The sequence below is a fragment of the Poecilia mexicana genome, unplaced genomic scaffold (genome assembly GCF_051168715.1).
Source record: "Poecilia mexicana isolate PSO_F unplaced genomic scaffold, ASM5116871v1 scaffold_9, whole genome shotgun sequence".
Classification (NCBI taxonomy): Eukaryota; Metazoa; Chordata; class Actinopteri; order Cyprinodontiformes; family Poeciliidae; genus Poecilia; species Poecilia mexicana.
Genome location: NW_028263378.1, coordinates 31,562,231 through 31,578,625, shown reverse-complemented (window position 1 = coordinate 31,578,625; position 16,395 = coordinate 31,562,231). Strand labels below are relative to the sequence as shown.

At 40.6% G+C, this 16,395-nt stretch overlaps 1 protein-coding gene across 1 annotated transcript; it reads left to right on the top strand.

Annotated features, from left to right (window-relative positions):
- Positions 1-3,076: 3,076 nt before the first annotated feature.
- On the top strand, positions 3,077-6,615 carry lmo4lb (LIM domain only 4-like b). Its single transcript, XM_015006581.2, has 5 exons — positions 3,077-3,455; positions 3,992-4,226; positions 4,331-4,418; positions 4,724-4,882; positions 5,844-6,615. The coding sequence occupies exons 2-5, from the start codon at positions 4,012-4,014 to the stop codon at positions 5,850-5,852; spliced, it is 471 nt and encodes a 156-aa protein (XP_014862067.1). The 5' UTR covers positions 3,077-3,455; positions 3,992-4,011; the 3' UTR covers positions 5,853-6,615.
- Positions 6,616-16,395: the final 9,780 nt, after the last annotated feature.

The following is a 16,395-nucleotide window of genomic DNA, read 5'->3' as shown; positions in this document are numbered from 1 at the left end:
AAGCCAAACAAACATGTTAGAATTGTTTTGAGTGTGAACTGCTCACCCAGTTAACAATCAACTAACCATATAAGAAACATATCTGCATGAAAATCAAACAACTATTAATTATTACAGTAAAGGGACTTTTTTTAATCCAGTTTGCATATTGAATGACAATGGACTTTTCTTAAATATTTTCCAAAATTGGCTATTTATTTATTATATACTCTTCATGTTTACTTATTTAATCCAGCCCAAACATTATATTGTCTGTTAAGGTAACATGTTTAGATGACAATCAACATTGAGAGTAATTCCAAAATTCATAAAATCAAATACATGTTCACAAATCTCACCATGAGTCTAATAAACAGCACAATTAACATCAAAATCATATTCACTTGTTTGTCCAGCACATTGAAATGTCATGTTGTTTGTTTATGGGAGAGTAAAACAGAAATACAGACTGACAGTGATGACTGTATCCAGTACAATAACCAGCCACACAGACGGGGACCTTGAGTTCTGATCCCTCATTATGCTGACACATAAACCACTAACTCAGGTGGAATCATAATAAAGAGCGTGAACAGTGCTGAATTACAGTAAATGCACAAATAAAAGGTAGTTATTTTTATTGTAATTTGGCACTTCGCCCTCCATATCATACATAAGACACTATTACAGTACACCAGGTTGACACAGATGAGCACATGTCATTGTTCTGGTTCTGTTGGAGGTTTCTGGGTATTATCAGGGAGTTCTTTCACTCAGCATGCCTTCATTATTAGGATACACTGGATGTGGGATTGTTTTATTGGGAATGTTCACTCCCATCTAGAGGCAACAATAGGGAACTGTAACACTTCAGGAACCTTCTATTTCAATTCAAAGCATAAAACCAATTCTAATGTGTATATAATTAGAATTTACCTTTCAAGATGGATGATGCCCAATTTTATCCTTAGTCTCTCACAAAAATGTAAATAGTACAGATAGATTGGATGGAACCATGGCCCTCAATGCCACGGGTTCCTCAGCTATATTCCAATTGTTATTTTAATCCTTTTATGTGTATGACTTTGTTTACATTGTTAATATAATTTTTATTATTTTACTCCATTAATGCTGCTCCACTTCCTGCTGTAGATATAGTGTTTAGAAAAGTCCATCTATGGACCAGTGTTGCAAATTAGCTTACACTATAAGCACCATGATACTGGCATGGGACTGCTGCTTCATTCAGTTTGTCTATGTTGTATGGAGGATCTGCAAAGTTTAAGAAAGTTCTCACATTATTGTAATTCCTTCTGACTTTAGGAAGACAATTAAAATAAATACTATTTTAACGTAATGCTTTGTGTTAAAGTGATAACCATAAAAACATGTGAAGGTGTCACATGGAAGGCAACATGTTGCTCCACCAGCTGGAATTTTCTGCATCACAGAAGAGAAACACTCTTGAAACAATCCTTAATGTTTTAAGATTCATGTTGGACCTATAAATGAAACTCTGCTAGGCCTGGGCGATAAATCAATTTTATTGATTAATCAAATCTTTGAAGATTTAATGTTTTGGAAAACCTGGATTTTTTTTGGGGGGGGCATGGTTTCACCATGTCAAACCAGGCCACCATCTGGTTTGACAAGCATGTTTTACTTCTATTTATTTGGACTCTGAATTCAGGTCTGCTCTATGACAAAATATTAGGGCCAGGCTAAGTCTTTTGAAATGTTATTGCTGTGAAAAACATGAGAGAATAACATCATAATATTAGGTAAAATTGTCTTTATTCTGCTAGTAGACTATGTTCTTGTAATTAAATAAAAATTCCTACAGCCTGGCTCTAATACACCTTCATACATATTGCAGAAGAAATTATTGAAATAAAAATGTTTATTAGTTAACACTGTTGTAACGAAGCCGCAATTACATCTGTGGATTTTCTCTGTATCGCAGAAAATGGATAGTAGCTTGTTTAGTGATTGGCTTTGCAGGACGTACAGCTGTTTGTGTGTTTGTTGGCCCCTTCTGACAGCCAGACTGTGTGGACCGGCTTCAGCTTCCTCCAACACTGATCACTTATTAAAGTGGAGCTCTGCCTCATCCCTGTTATAGAAAATTTCCATGCATTTAAGAAACTTTAAAAAAATGAGGACATAAAAGTATACAAATCTGTCCCATACTCATTTGAGACAAATGCACAAGTTTTTATAATAATAATAATAAGCCAGCCAAATTTGGTTGTTTTGCAGTTAATTTTGATGAAAAGTGATATACATTTTTTCAAAGCAATCTGTGTTGCTTTGAAATTAAAACCTACAATATGATGAGAATGAACTGATAAAATTATATTTGACATTTACTGGAAAGCTGCAGGAAACAATGTTTTCAGTTTTGATGTTAAGGAATAAACAGTTTGTGTATCTCGTGTTTTCAGGGAGTTGATTCCAGAGCTGAGGAAACTGAAAACCATAGGCACAGTTAGACCTCCAGAAGACGACACTTAAAAATGCTTATCTATTAAAAGGCATTAAGTCCATAAGTGCCATAGCAATTCACATGTTTCATGAAAAGACAATTTGATGTGTTTCAGAGGCATCGCATTGGGTGCCTCACAAAACCCAGCAAGTCAAAGAAAAGAAAGAAATGCTATTTTTAAACAATGCGTTGCAAATAACCAGTGATTGTTCTCTATATATTAGCTTTGTAGTCAAACAGAGGATAAAGGTCAGATAAGTGCTGCTGAGTGTGGTGGAAAAATAACATTTCCTTCTCCCATTAATACAATTGCAATAAAATTAGAACTAAATGTTTCACTGACTTTATAATTGTTTTAAACTGGAACGATTCAAACAACTTTCCATCGTGTTTCTGAATCTTGTCCTCTCCTTTAGATAATTTTTAATAGATGTTTACTTTGTCTCACTAAAGTCATGTAGCCAAGTTTAAGGGATGTAAAGTTCATATTAAACGGCTACTATAAACCTACAAATCATTTTGACTGTAGACACGCCTCTTGCTTTCTGATTGGCTGCCGCTTTCATTCTGTAGGTTGTCCTCTCCTTTTTGGTCATTTAAACGGCCCCTTGCGCATTTTGATGAATAGAGTCGCTGTCAGATGCGTGGAAAGAGGACGGCTTGTTGAAGACAGGCAGCTGGAAGAGAGGAGAGCAGCCGCGGCATGGCTCCTCCGCCTAGTTACATTTAGTTCTGAATCCGCAGAGCTGGATGCCACGGAGAAGCAGCTGAACTACCGCCGCCACCGCGTCACCGTGTTCTCAACGCTGTCGCGCTTTTCGTTGATATATTTTGTCCTTTTTGTCTCATTTTTTATATGGAAGTCTGTGAGTACAGTTGTGGATGTGGAATCTTAAAGCAACTCACCCGTGACCGTACCATAGGTTCTCTCAACACTTTTCCAGTTTCTGTAAAGTTGTGACGGAAGAAGGAAACGCTTTGTCCTAATAAGGTAACGCGGCTCTTGTCTCTTGTTTTCAGTCCTCGCGCGCATTCCAGCGTGCAGCTTCTTCTACGAGCTCGCACTCCTTATAAACTTTGAAATTTCCATACATTTCAAAGCTACATACTGTTAACATGGAAAGAAAACACTCCATTATTTGGCCATAAACACAAGCAAAACCCGTGTCTCCGGTTTGGTTTGTTAGTAGTGGTAATAATAATACATTTTAGTTCACAGCTTTTTCTTGTGTTCCATTAGACCATTTACTGATTGACATTAGGCTAAATATTAAAAGCTGTATCAGTTTGTAAATCAGCCTCTCACTGGAGCAATATCAGTCATTTGGAATGCTTTTCATGTTTAAGGTTAAAGGTTAAATCCTTGCTGCCATTAATTTTAAGAAATCCCTTCCAGTCATCCTTGCAAGTCATTATAACTTGTAATAAAACAGTTCTCACAGGAAGATGAGCTTACTTTATGTATTTTCAGTTTAATCATTGTAAAGTAAACCTAATAGAGTGATCAACCTGTTTGAACTCTTCCAGGAGCCAGTGGGCCCGTCAAGATGGTGAACAGCCAAGCGTCAAGTGTCCCACCAGCTCCCAGGTCGTGTGCCGGATGCGGGGGGAAAATCGCAGACCGCTTCCTGCTCTTCTCCATGGAGCGCTACTGGCACACACGCTGCCTTAAGTGTTCCTGCTGCCAGGCCCAGCTGGGGGACATCGGCACCACCTGCTACAGCAAAGGGGGCATGATTCTGTGTCGCAGTGACTACATCAAGTGAGAAGAAGGAGTAGAAGGAGGCAGAGGAGACGGTGCTGCCTGTTTTAGATTGTTTCAGTAGTCGTACAGCGAAGCAAAGCGGTGTGTTTGTGTGTTTCCAGGCTGTTTGGGGCGTGCAGCGCCTGTGGTCAGTCCATCCCAGCAAACGAGATGGTGATGAGGGCACAGGGGAATGTTTACCACATCAAGGTAAATCCCTAATCTGCACCTCACCCTGCTTCCTGCTTCCTGCCACATAGAAGACACGCTTAGTATGAACACAAAAGGAACGGTCTTCCTTTTTTCCCTCCCTTAGTCCTTAAACCAGTCGGACTTATTGTTGTTATATTTTATGTGACATTCTGATTTATTCTGATTCACCTTGGCTGACTTTGCAAACCAGGTGTTTCCTTTTTTTTTCTGATTAATTTACGATGAAGCTCTGCTGGTAATATATTTACTGACTTTATTATTATTCATTCAGACTCTGTTTTCCCCCCCATACTCCCTTGCAGTGTTTCAGCTGTGCCACCTGTAGAAACAGACTAATTCCCGGGGATCGCTTCCATTACATCAACGGTACAATCTTCTGCGAACATGACAGGCCTGGCGCTGCTTTGCACAACAGCCACCTGGCCCCACTTCAGAGCAGCTCGGTGCTGACGGACCAGAAGGTAAATAAAAGGGTTACTGAGATGATTCTTCAGACCCATGCAGCAAGGGAAAACTAACAGACATTAAGTTAACGCCAGTGGGAAAGAAAAGTCTGTCGAATGCAAGTTTTACCACCGACCAGGAACGAAAAACTAACTTTTACATGAGTTTGGAAAATACATCAAGGAACATAATTTGGCACTGAATTAATTTTTTTTTCACATATTCATTCTTTATATTTTACAAAGAAATGTCATCCCTAACCTCTAACACTGGTTCAAATGAAAGATTTTAACACAACAAAAGATAGTCCTCCATCCTGACCTGATGCAGAGTTATTCTGCTAACTAGTACTGATCTCACAATGCTGCGCCATTCTGGCAGGAGTCATTTATCTAAAGCAAGGCGTTTATTTGGAACACTGGGTTGTATTTTGTCCTCGTTGCCATTTTGCTCCTTTGCAGGTTTGGTAATGTAGCACCAGCCTCTTGTATTAAAAGCGACCACATGACTTTCGTATCAATCATGTGCCCCTCATTTGGGTTTAATCAGCGGTCATGTTTCATAAGTCTGATGACCTGGAAAATACAATAAACCACTTTTGTTTAAACGAATGGATACCACATTGTCTGTTTACAAAGTCAAGGAATGGAGGGATGAAATTGTTGCTGAGGGTACAAACTGGTGAAGTGGCTACTTGACCCTTAAAGTCAGAAGTAATATTCAATTATTACCATTATTTTGTAAATGAAATCCTTTTTTTTATGGATGTTTTTGGAAGCTGCTTTTGGGAAAAAATGTTTGTTTACTGTCATCTTAAACTTCAAATGGTTTTCTTTGGAACACATTTCTACATTTTATGTTATGTGTGATTGAATTAATCTTGCTTAAATAAAGATGACTGTATCCAATCACAGAGCTTTACTGATTAGCATTGCTGCGTTTTGTGACCTGTTCCTCCTTCTCCTGTCCCGTCTCCAGGTATGCTAAGCGGGGAGAATCCAGAGCGACCTCGTCTCCTTCCCTTCTCAGCCTTCTCCTTCCCTCCATGTATTCTTCCTCCACTGCTACTGGTGCTGTTGTACTTGTTGTTGGGGAGCCTCATTACTCTCCTCCTCCAGTCTCACTTTTCCCAGCGAGGCTCCACTTTTTCCTGTAAGATGTCTTCTCCCTCGCTATTTCAGAGGTTTTCTATAGAACAGCATCTCCATTCTGTTAACACTCAATGGCAAAGTGGTCTGTGTAAAGACTTGAGACTATGTGGGGGCTGCAGTGGCAAAAAGTCTCCTTCAAGACTGAACAAAGCTGGAGGAAAATGGTGACTCAGAAAAGCTGTATAAAACCGCAGAGGGAACAAAAGTCATCACTGCAGAAGTGTGATGGACTGCTGTGAACTTAGAGAAAGTGACTGAACTACATTTGCCATGTCATATTATTCCTCCTCTGTTCTTTTTTTAAATCTTTCTAGCTGATCATGAGATCCAAGCACTGAGACTGGCATCTATGATTTGTGTAACTGAAAGTGATTGGTTGTAGGGAGCCATTAGATGATGTAATCCAGGGTTGTACTCACCATAAACGGCTCATCCACGCCTCAGACTCTGCACAAAGACGTGCAATATAGCTGTGATGGTTTTACTGTTTCCCTTCTGTACAGTTTCTCTATCAGATGCCTGTGTAATGTGTTTATGGGTGGTGGGGTGGGGGCTGTGGGTATGAAAACAAAAATCCTATTAAAACAATTTTCCTGTAACATGTCACGAAGCGACCTGAGGTCATTGTGGCATTAGTGCACCATTGTGTTGCTTGGTACCTGGCATGGTGGATGTTTCTCTCCCTCTCTCTCTCGCCCTCTTTAGCCCTGTATGGTGAAAACATGCCTGATTACCCCGAGGAATGGATTTAGGGGGCTTGAGCTCTGACCATTTACAGAAACAATTAAGCATGAGCCCTGTATCTGTGCTACTGGAGCTCCTGGGAGCCTGATCTTGGGGCATATGCTGTGTGGCTGACTGGCTGGCTGCCTCTAATAAAGCCTAATCTGAAAGGGGGCTAATTAAAAGGGAGTGCCCCCAACCCTGCTCCCCCTCCCCAACAGCCAGGGCATTTGAAACAATCTGATGTATTTACTTTTTATCTTGTTTCAATTAGCTCCCACACAGCCCGGCTTGGTTGGTCGCACAGCGCCCTTTGGTCTGTGCCACTCTCTGCATGGCTTCTGAAAATGATTTCCAAGAGCTGCACCTAATTCAGCTTCGTGCCTTTCTATTGCTGCGTGCAAACGTTAAAGCCCCAGCATACCATCCGAGGTTGCGACTTAATCTTTGTGTGATAGCGGCGGTAGAGCAAGCTGCATGCAGGAAACCAAGCGATAGCATCTGCTCTACTTTCACACCTTGCCTGGGTGTGCGGCTTGCCATCAAACTTCCCTTTTAATGCGCTTAGCTATTTCAAACCGTCCCACTTGTCATGGTCTAGGCTGATGCTGCATCAATTATTTATTCCACGTCTGATCAAGAAGCGTCACGCAAATTCATTAACGTATGTAAATGATCACAATTACAATTATCTTTGTATAGTGATGGTGAAAAAATACAACCTCGGCACACTCCTGAGTCCCAACGCACCACAAGTTACACTTTGCATTCAAACTAATCAAGCATCATCTGCCTTCTCCTAATTAGCCAGACCGTTTTCACATGCCAATTAGCAGGTCTCATGAAAAAGCTCTCTGCCACGAGGCGTTGTCTTTTATCAGAGCTTCTGCAGGTGTGTGGTTCATCATGTAGCCTGTGTCATAGGAAAGTGTTTATTCATGCTAATTAATTATATTAACACATGCATGAGTGTAATTGCCGAAGCTCCTTCACCTCACACCGTGTGAAGACTTGAGAAGATGCCGGGGTATTTTTATGTGCTTATGATGAAGAGAAAGAAGACCAGCGAATCTTCCTTCTTTTTTTTTTGCTAAACCTTTCTGTGATAAAGTTCAAACATCTCTGCCTTCCTTTGTGTGAGTGGAAGAGTCTAGGTTATGGTGAACCAGGAGATGCCTCGGCCTTCACAACACCTCTGTGATTGGTTTGTTACTAAATGTAAATTAAATTGTAAAAAGGAAACTTTGATTAACAAATGTCCCAAGAAAAATAATCTATAACTGAAATTTTCAACGTAAGGTCTTTCATGTGAATATTTATGTTTATATCATTAAAACCACTGGTCGGTAAGTTTTATTGTGCCAGGTTATATAAAAGGTAAGCAGGATTGCAAACTATTTGATGTAAGACTCACAGGTCACCACTGCGGTCCCCAACAGACCAACAAGAGTGTTACAAGCAGAGGCTGAGCAATGTCACTGCAAGCATCTTTTTCAAATTCCTTCCAGATTTGTTTTACATTATTATTATTCTCTTGGGAAACACACTAAAGATTCAGAGGTCAAGAACAAACATGAGGAGGCGACTGTTAGAAGGCAGCCAGTCAGTTTGGTTAATCTACATCAGGGTGTCCACAGTGTGGCCCCAGGGCTGATTTTGTATGGCCCCTGACTGCAATTTAAGAATGGGATAAATTGATGGTTGATAGAGGTAGTACTTATTTTATTAGGACACAATTATAAGACACAAATAGCAGGTAGGTACAACACAACATTCATCTTTTCATAACCATCCTTTTAACATAGCTGTACAGAGCTTAATAAGTAATATAGAATTTAACTGTTATTGTTAGAAATAGGTGTCAACTTTAACATTAGGTTTAGCTGCTAGGAAAAGAGAGACAAGAATGAATGAAGAGGAAATGGCCTGAGAGTAATGGGCCCTGCAGTCAGATACTTCCCTTAAAACAAAGCAAGCAAGCAGGTTGAGAAGAAATGATGCAGTCAAAGAACACTTCACAAGTGTTTTAGCCCTTGAAGAATGCTGACAGACAGGGATCATCCACCCTCAGGCACTGCACTCTCCCTAACATCCACTAAAAACACCATCCGGCTGGTAGCATGCTGCTGAAAGATCTGAACTGTGTTGACAACCCTTCTAAAAGCCTCTTAAGCTGCTACAGCTATTTGAAACTTAAAAATCTAAAGCGCCAGATGACTGCTGAAGCAAATACCATAGTGTGTTAAATGTTCCAAATATTTCAGAATCGTCTTTGAACACCCTGAGAGCCACAAAGCTGCATTGCATACCCTTTATTGTGTGGTAGTGAAACGTGAGACAGTCTAGGAACACGGAGGAACTGAGCTATTGCAGCAATAATTCACAGCAGAGGAGCACGATGACAAAGAGGGCGACTTTTCAACTCAGAGCCTCATTCAGGAATGTCAGGGAGGGGAGAGGGAGAAAAGTTCTCCTGGCCAATCGGAACGCTTTGAATAATTAAAGTGATCGGCTTAATTAGCTCAATTACGTTAATTTGACCACGGAACATGGCCATATGGTGAAAGGAAACAAAAGAGGGGGGAACTAATTAAAAGTAAAATAATGAGGATTTTAATTAACTGGCTCCCCAGACAGCAGAGCGCAGGGATCAGGAGCCTGCTACCATAATTAAAGTGCTGTAACGCTGGCAACATCTCTCCTCTCTTTCTTATATCAGTGAGGGCTCTATCCATCTAATTAAATCTGTAAATAAATTAGCAACATTGAGGGTTCCTGCTTGACTTAACACCGCCTGCTACCCACCTCCCCGCCCTCCCAATAACACACTCACCTTAGTTTGAGTGCACAACGCCACTCACATGGAGTCAAAACCAGAGCTAAAGTCTGATATTAACAAAGATGTCTGGGTGGAGAGAGAGTGTGTGTTCTGTCTGAACAGTGTGACACTGTTGGAGACCATGTGGATGCAAAGCATTTTCAACTTTCTGGGCTGCGCATGTCCACCAGGACATGTCTTATGTCTGCTGCCATTTGAGCTTCTGTTTTCCATCCAGTGTACATCACACTTCTGAGCCGTCCTGCCGGTCTTTTCAATTTTTCTCCACACCTTAGAAAGTAAGGTGTGGAAAGTGAGTAAGAGTGACTGAGTCTGATGCAATCTCAGTCACCCTCCTTTGAAGAGACACAAACCTCTTTAAAAATAAATCACATTCAAATTGATGCCAAAGCCAAATCCCTCAACTCACTTTGTTTTGAGATTGGTTGGGGTGAATAACCTGGAATTGGATCTAGAAAGAATTACTCAAAAAAAAAAAACCTCTGTAATGCCAAGTTTTAAGTATATTAATCTGTTATCAGGCATTCTTACTTAAGCACAGTGGCGGAGCTAGACTTTTAAAGTTGGAGGGGCCAAGGGGGGGCTAGGACTACCACTGGGGGGGGGCAAAATTATATATATATGTAATTTAAAAAAATAACCAAACTGAATATTTGGTTATTTTTTTAAGCCCCTCTGTCATTTGACAGGTTTTAATTAACACCTTTGACTGGTTCACATGGAGACATGACAGACTTTACGCAAAGATCTCATCGTAGAGGCAACTAAAATCAATCAATGAAAGAATCCTTTCTGAATATCATCTCATGGACACTGAACTAAATGCGTCTTTCAGACCGGGAGCTGACAGCGTGTTGAAGAATGATGGACAGGACACCTTGGTTAGGAAGCTCATTGCAAATCTTTAGTTGAAATGGCGCCTTTAACTCCAGTCTCCAGTACAGAACAGAGAAAACTAAAGACAATGCAACGTTGTTGTAATCCATTTATAGTCTAAACAGAGGAGCCAGCAGTTTATTTTGAGGAAATAAATAAAGGTGCAGAAGTTAATTAGATCCATGCGCAGTCCGCTGCACAACCAATGCTGACGCTGCGAAGAATTAAACTTAACTCGCCCTGCAGTTTTAACAAATGGAGTTGAAGATGTTACCCCCCCACCCCCCCTCACCCAGAAGGAGAGCGATGCTCAGAAGGAGCGCGGCAGACGTAACATCTGTCCGTTTTGGAGAAGCAAAACCATGCAAAAAAAATAAAAGTAAAAAATCCTGGCAAAAACGCACGCCCGAACCGCGCACAGGGTTAAAAAAAAAAAAAAAAGAAAAAAAAATCTCTCAGAGCTCAATTGTTCGGTTTGGCTCAGACAGATCCAACTGTCGTTGAACCAGCGCAGATTTCTCTGCAGATGCGACCAGGAAGAATTTGTGAAGCTGAGCGTTCAGACCGCAGCGGGAGAATTAATGGTAATTTAAGTGGAGTCGTTTAATTTCATTTGTTATAAGTTATTGGAGCCTCAGTCAGTGGTTTGTCACTATACGGAGAAAAAGTTAGATGCATTTATCTGCTTTATGTGTTATGGGAAATATACAAAATATAGTTACACTGCTTAAGTTAATGGTGTTTTAAAAACAAAACCAGTAAAAACTTAACTGAGTTAATATGTCAGATTCCCTCCTCACCCTGGTCTTGATAAGAACAGAGAGCAGTCCGCTGGTTTATGTCCAGACTGTGATCAAGCGCAGCTGACACTTGGTGCGCAGGAAGTTTCAACTTTACGCACAGAGAACATCGCGGAGCTCATTATTAATCACACTAAGAACAATATCTGTCAGAGAATCATCTCTGATCTGGACGCTTTAACGAACCAGAGGCTTTGGAGCGACCAGCAGCTGATCCGCTTCTGCGGGGTTTTTCTCCCGCAGGCCGAGGGAAGTGATGCGGGATCAGGAAACGATCAGAGTTCTGCCGTCTTCTAATCATTTCGTGAAATGTTACCTGATTTCAAAAACGGTCTCGCAGAGAAATACTAAATGTTTTGTTTGATGACAACAAATTGGAAATAAAACAATTTTTTTCTTTGACGGACAACGAAAAAACTCCAGCGCAACCTCTGCTCCAAACTACGAACATTGTCGGCCTCGCTTCGTTTTTTTTGTTTTGTTTTTTTTTTTGTGTGGAGGATCAGTAAATAACTTATTGGTGTTTTACAACCACCAGGGATGAAGTGCTTTAGCCTTTGAGTTGCACCACAGCGCAGCACATTTGAAACATCCAGGAGATCAATGTCAGCTCGTTTTTATGAGTACAACTATAAAGGAGGCTGGTATCGCGCCTGATATAAATCTGTTTATTTATGTAATCACATCGACTTATATAAAGTTTTATACATTTTCTTTTCATATATTTATTATTGTTTTTCTTCTTTAGATATTAGGTTGGCTTAGAATGATTCCAAATAATGTACAGGAATGACCTGGTGCTGTTACATGTCAATCATCAGGGGAGGCTACTGGGGGGGCCAATCATTTGTCACAACATTTGTCACAACAATCCACATGGAGCAGTTTGGTCTGGAATCTGTATTTAGCTCAGTCCAACCTCCCATGAACTCAAATTGGTTCCACTGTCCTTGCTGACTAGAAGCATCCCCACAACATGATGCTGCCACCATCATATTTCAGTATGGTAGGTGGACTTCATCATAACATAGCTGATAACTTTTCCCTGACCTGCTTGGTGTGTTACTTTATGATCCCGTTTTGTTCATTGATGTTCTCCAAGTACTCTCAGAATGTTTGAGAGGTCAGCTAATTTCACATGCATGTCATTGGGCCGTGAATAGAATCCAATAGAACCCATGGATCCTGCTTGACTTAACACCGCCTGCTATGCAAACTCCACACAGAAAGACCTCAAGCCAGGATTCAATAAAATGACTTTACTACTGCAAGACAACAGTCCAAACAAATGTACCATCTACTAACTTTTGCCTTAAATTATTGTTTCACTGATAAACTTACCACACTTAAGCAATACATTTTTCTATGCATTTAGATTCTCATCTGCAGGTGAAATCTTCTACTGTATTCTACAGTCACAGTCGTCACCAGCAAGACTTGATGCATCACCTTGAGTGTTATGGCCCCAAGGTCTAGGGGTCCAGGGGCGGTAACATAAAATGTGTCCAGAGCAAAAGTGTAAAGTAAAAATGATTTATTACAAAATAAAGTTTCACAAAACAATACAATTTAACCCAATTAATGCAAAACAAAAGGGATTAACAAACTCAAGAATGTCCGGTGCAAATTAAAGTCACAAAATGTCCAAACAAGTCAATTCAAAGTAAACTCAGAATAAACCAAAAGGGGAAAAAAACACACACACACACACACACACACACACACACAAAGGGAATGCTAAGGGGAGCACCAAACCTCCCAAACACAAGCTTCTAACTTGTAGTTAACTAGAGCAAAGTCAAAATTGCTGAACTGGACAAGCAGGAACAAACAAAGACCAAACTAGCTTAAAACCTGCCTAAAGCAGTTGCAACTACCAAACAAGAGAGGCAGCTTCACAAAACCTCTTCAAACTAGCTGCCCCACTAGAGGAATGGATTCAGGAGCATTTTATAGGGTGCAGGTGGGCCTCATCAACGTCTGATTGGCTTGGCAATCCTCTGCTGGTCCAATGGTGTAGCTGCGTTCCTGCAGCCTCCAGGCAGCCAATCAGGGAGATGTGCTCTCACAGCTGAACCTGCATAACAAGAAGGGAGTCTGCACAGCCTCAACAGGCCAGTGGCCATGAGGATCAGGGAAAATGGTGTCATATGTCTGGGGATCAAACTGGGATTTTTGTCTAGAGACAGTTGGTATGATGGGTTAACTAGAAAAGGCCAAACCCTCCTAACGTTCTCCCCTCCCCACTCACCAGACCAGGTGGAACACTGGTCTGTTTATTAGAAAGCTGTAATGAGGAGCAGATGCAAAAAAAATAAAGTGCCTCTGACTCCCCTGCTTTTACACACTGTGCTTTAGGAATAAAATTGTCCCAGAAAAGTTCCTGCTTATGTCCATTTATATTCAGGCCAGTAGACTTGCCAGAATATTAAAAAACAGTTTGTTGTATGCTTTATAAAAAGACGCACTGTGATCTGTCTGATATTTAGTGAGACTAAAATCAACAGAAATGATGCAAAATACCAGGAATTGTGGAATTATGAAGAGACCTCCATAAATCTGGTCCATCAGTGGGCCACGTTTCCAGATGCCTGGAGGTGCTAAGTTCACCTGTTGGCTACAGCCGGATCTCTAAATTCAAATAACATTCATTCAAACACATTTAGTTGCAGGGAATTTGTTGGAAGTGACGTTTCCCCACATGTTAATAATCACAAGACAGCTTGTCTCTCAGGCCTTAAGATGTATAGTTTCAAAGACATCCAAGATCTTACCATAAGAGGGGCTGAAAGAAGAACCAAACAGTCAAGCCAAATTTTTAAGATTTAAAATTAATTTCCTTGAAACAATAAGTTTGTTAAATGAAACATGCATCTGACAAATATGACAAACTAAAGGTAAAGGGAATATCAATTTTAAACAGAGATTATACTTATTGAAAGATTTCAGCAGTTATTTCTAAAGTGATAAAGTATTTAATGGCATTACATAAAGCAGTCTCAATGTCAGACGAGGCTCTGCATGTTTCTACTGCTATTTTAGTCTTTGATCTTTGGTTACAAGCTGCATGTCTTTGAGTTTGGAAGGTCTCTTGCCATTGCCCTAATATTTGAACATTTTAATGCAAAAGTCTGAATTTCAAGTATCTTGTCAGAAAGAAAAAAAGACAGTGCATACGACTGGCTAACAACCATCCCCAATGTAAAACACAGTTTTGGCACTATCATGGTACGGGATGTTTTTTTGTGGCAGGGTATAAGATGACAGCAGCCAGATACAGACTCCTCAATAAACTTTGTTTCATCATTATTCAACCTTCAGGGAAGAACCAACAAAAGGCTGCTTACCAACACTCTACCAGGATCTGAAGAGCAGAAAGGGGAATTATCAAAAATACTTAAGGCTGTGATTGGTGCCAATAGTGTTTCAGCAAAATATTGAGCAATGGGTTTGAACACTGATGAAACACTAGATGATGATCTATGGAACATATATTAGTCACAGAAGATGATCAAGATACAAGCCAAAATCCAATCATCCTAGGAATGTGACAGTTTTGTATGGTATAGTCTTGGTCAATAAGTGAGTACTTAGAACCTCCCTGCACACTTGATCCATCCATACCTCTTTATGGATGTATTTATTTGAACCTGTTTGTATCATTTTGGCCGTGTGGATCAGAGTTAAATAAGTATAAAAGATTCTTTTGAGGCATCTTCTCCACTGGAACATATGATAATCACTGTTTGCCAGTGATTACGAAGCATAAAGAGTTTGGTGTACTCATTTATTTATTTTGACCATTCCTCTGGTTGATGACGCAACATTATTGCTCACCCCAACATAGTCTTACCTTAGGATTACCTCATCCACACCCTCAAGCTACTCTGTAGTCTGTTATTGTGAAGAACCAAGTGCTAGAACAGTTGTGTTGATGGCAGGAAGAGAGTCTGAAATGTCAGTGTGTTGTTCATGTGATTGTGAGTGTGTGTGTTGGGGTTAGGGAGTGAGGGGTGTGAGGCTTGGCATTTCAGACAGAGATATCATAACTGAGCAGGGTTTGGAGGGCAGAGCATGGTTTCAGAGCAGGGGTGGGTGTTCATTCTTACTATTGGAGTGATAGACTTGTGGTTCCACTGGCTTGTATGTGACCCTGCTTCCAGACAGAGGCAGCCAAGTCACTGGGATGCAGGCCAGAAGTTCAAGTCCCCCTGGCTCTGCTTTGTGACTGGTCTTCAGCTACCACACAGATAAGCGCTGTCACTTCTGCCTTCCTCAGTGGAACGGTCTCAACTCGGAAATGCCAGAATGGAGGTGAGGGCAGAGCTCAGCAGAACGCGGCCTCACCTCCATGAACCATGGGACAGTTCTGTCTCTTATCTGTATCCAAACACCTGCAGGATGTGTGTGTTCTGTGTGTGTGTGGTTGGTGGAGAGGCTAACAGAAAGGCAGGCCTAGTAGACAATGTGGTGAAGCTGTTCCAGTTGAAGGATGTCTTTGATAAATAATATCAACAAATACAGCAGCTCTGAAAGGTTGATCACTTGATATTATTATATTATATAATATAATAATAATATAATAATATAATATATTATATTTATTCATCAAATGTTGATCAAACATTGATCACTTCTGGCCATGGAGCTTTTTTGTAGAGTTGAATTTATGCAAAGTTACTCTCAGATAAAAATAAAATAAGAAACCAGGCCAATAGCCCACGATTAATCTGTGGTTACATCTTTGGTCCTGACCTCAGAAAGGAGAGGGAGTAGAAGGTTAGCCCCATTTGTGTCAGCAGTTGGTGCTTTTTTTGTCAAGTATTTGTCTGAGAGGCCTGCATGCTTGTGCTATAGTGGAAACCACTCTGCTGCTTCAAGAAGGTTCAGTTGGTCTATTTTGGACTTAACTGGAGTTCTTAATGCCTCCTTGCACCTATGTGCCTGCAAGTGTAGAACCATGAGAATGGCTGTATGTGCGACTAAGCATGTTTGTGTGTTTTCTGTAATTGTGTAAGCCAATGAGGACATGATAAGCCTTGTGGAGCCAGACGGCAGACTCTTAAAGATGACTGCATTGATAATAAAGGGAGGGGTGAGTGTAGGCTGCCTCTCCTCCTCCAAAGACACACAAACACTGA

Excerpts from the sequence above, each read along its gene's own strand:
- lmo4lb (XM_015006581.2), top strand. The coding sequence starts at position 4,012 with ATGGTGAACAGCCAAGCGTCAAGTGTCCCACCAGCTCCCAGGTCGTGT. Across the intron at positions 4,227-4,330 it reads TGTCGCAGTGACTACATCAA|GCTGTTTGGGGCGTGCAGCG; the intron begins GTGAGAAGAAGG and ends GTGTGTTTCCAG. Across the intron at positions 4,419-4,723 it reads GGAATGTTTACCACATCAAG|TGTTTCAGCTGTGCCACCTG; the intron begins GTAAATCCCTAA and ends ACTCCCTTGCAG.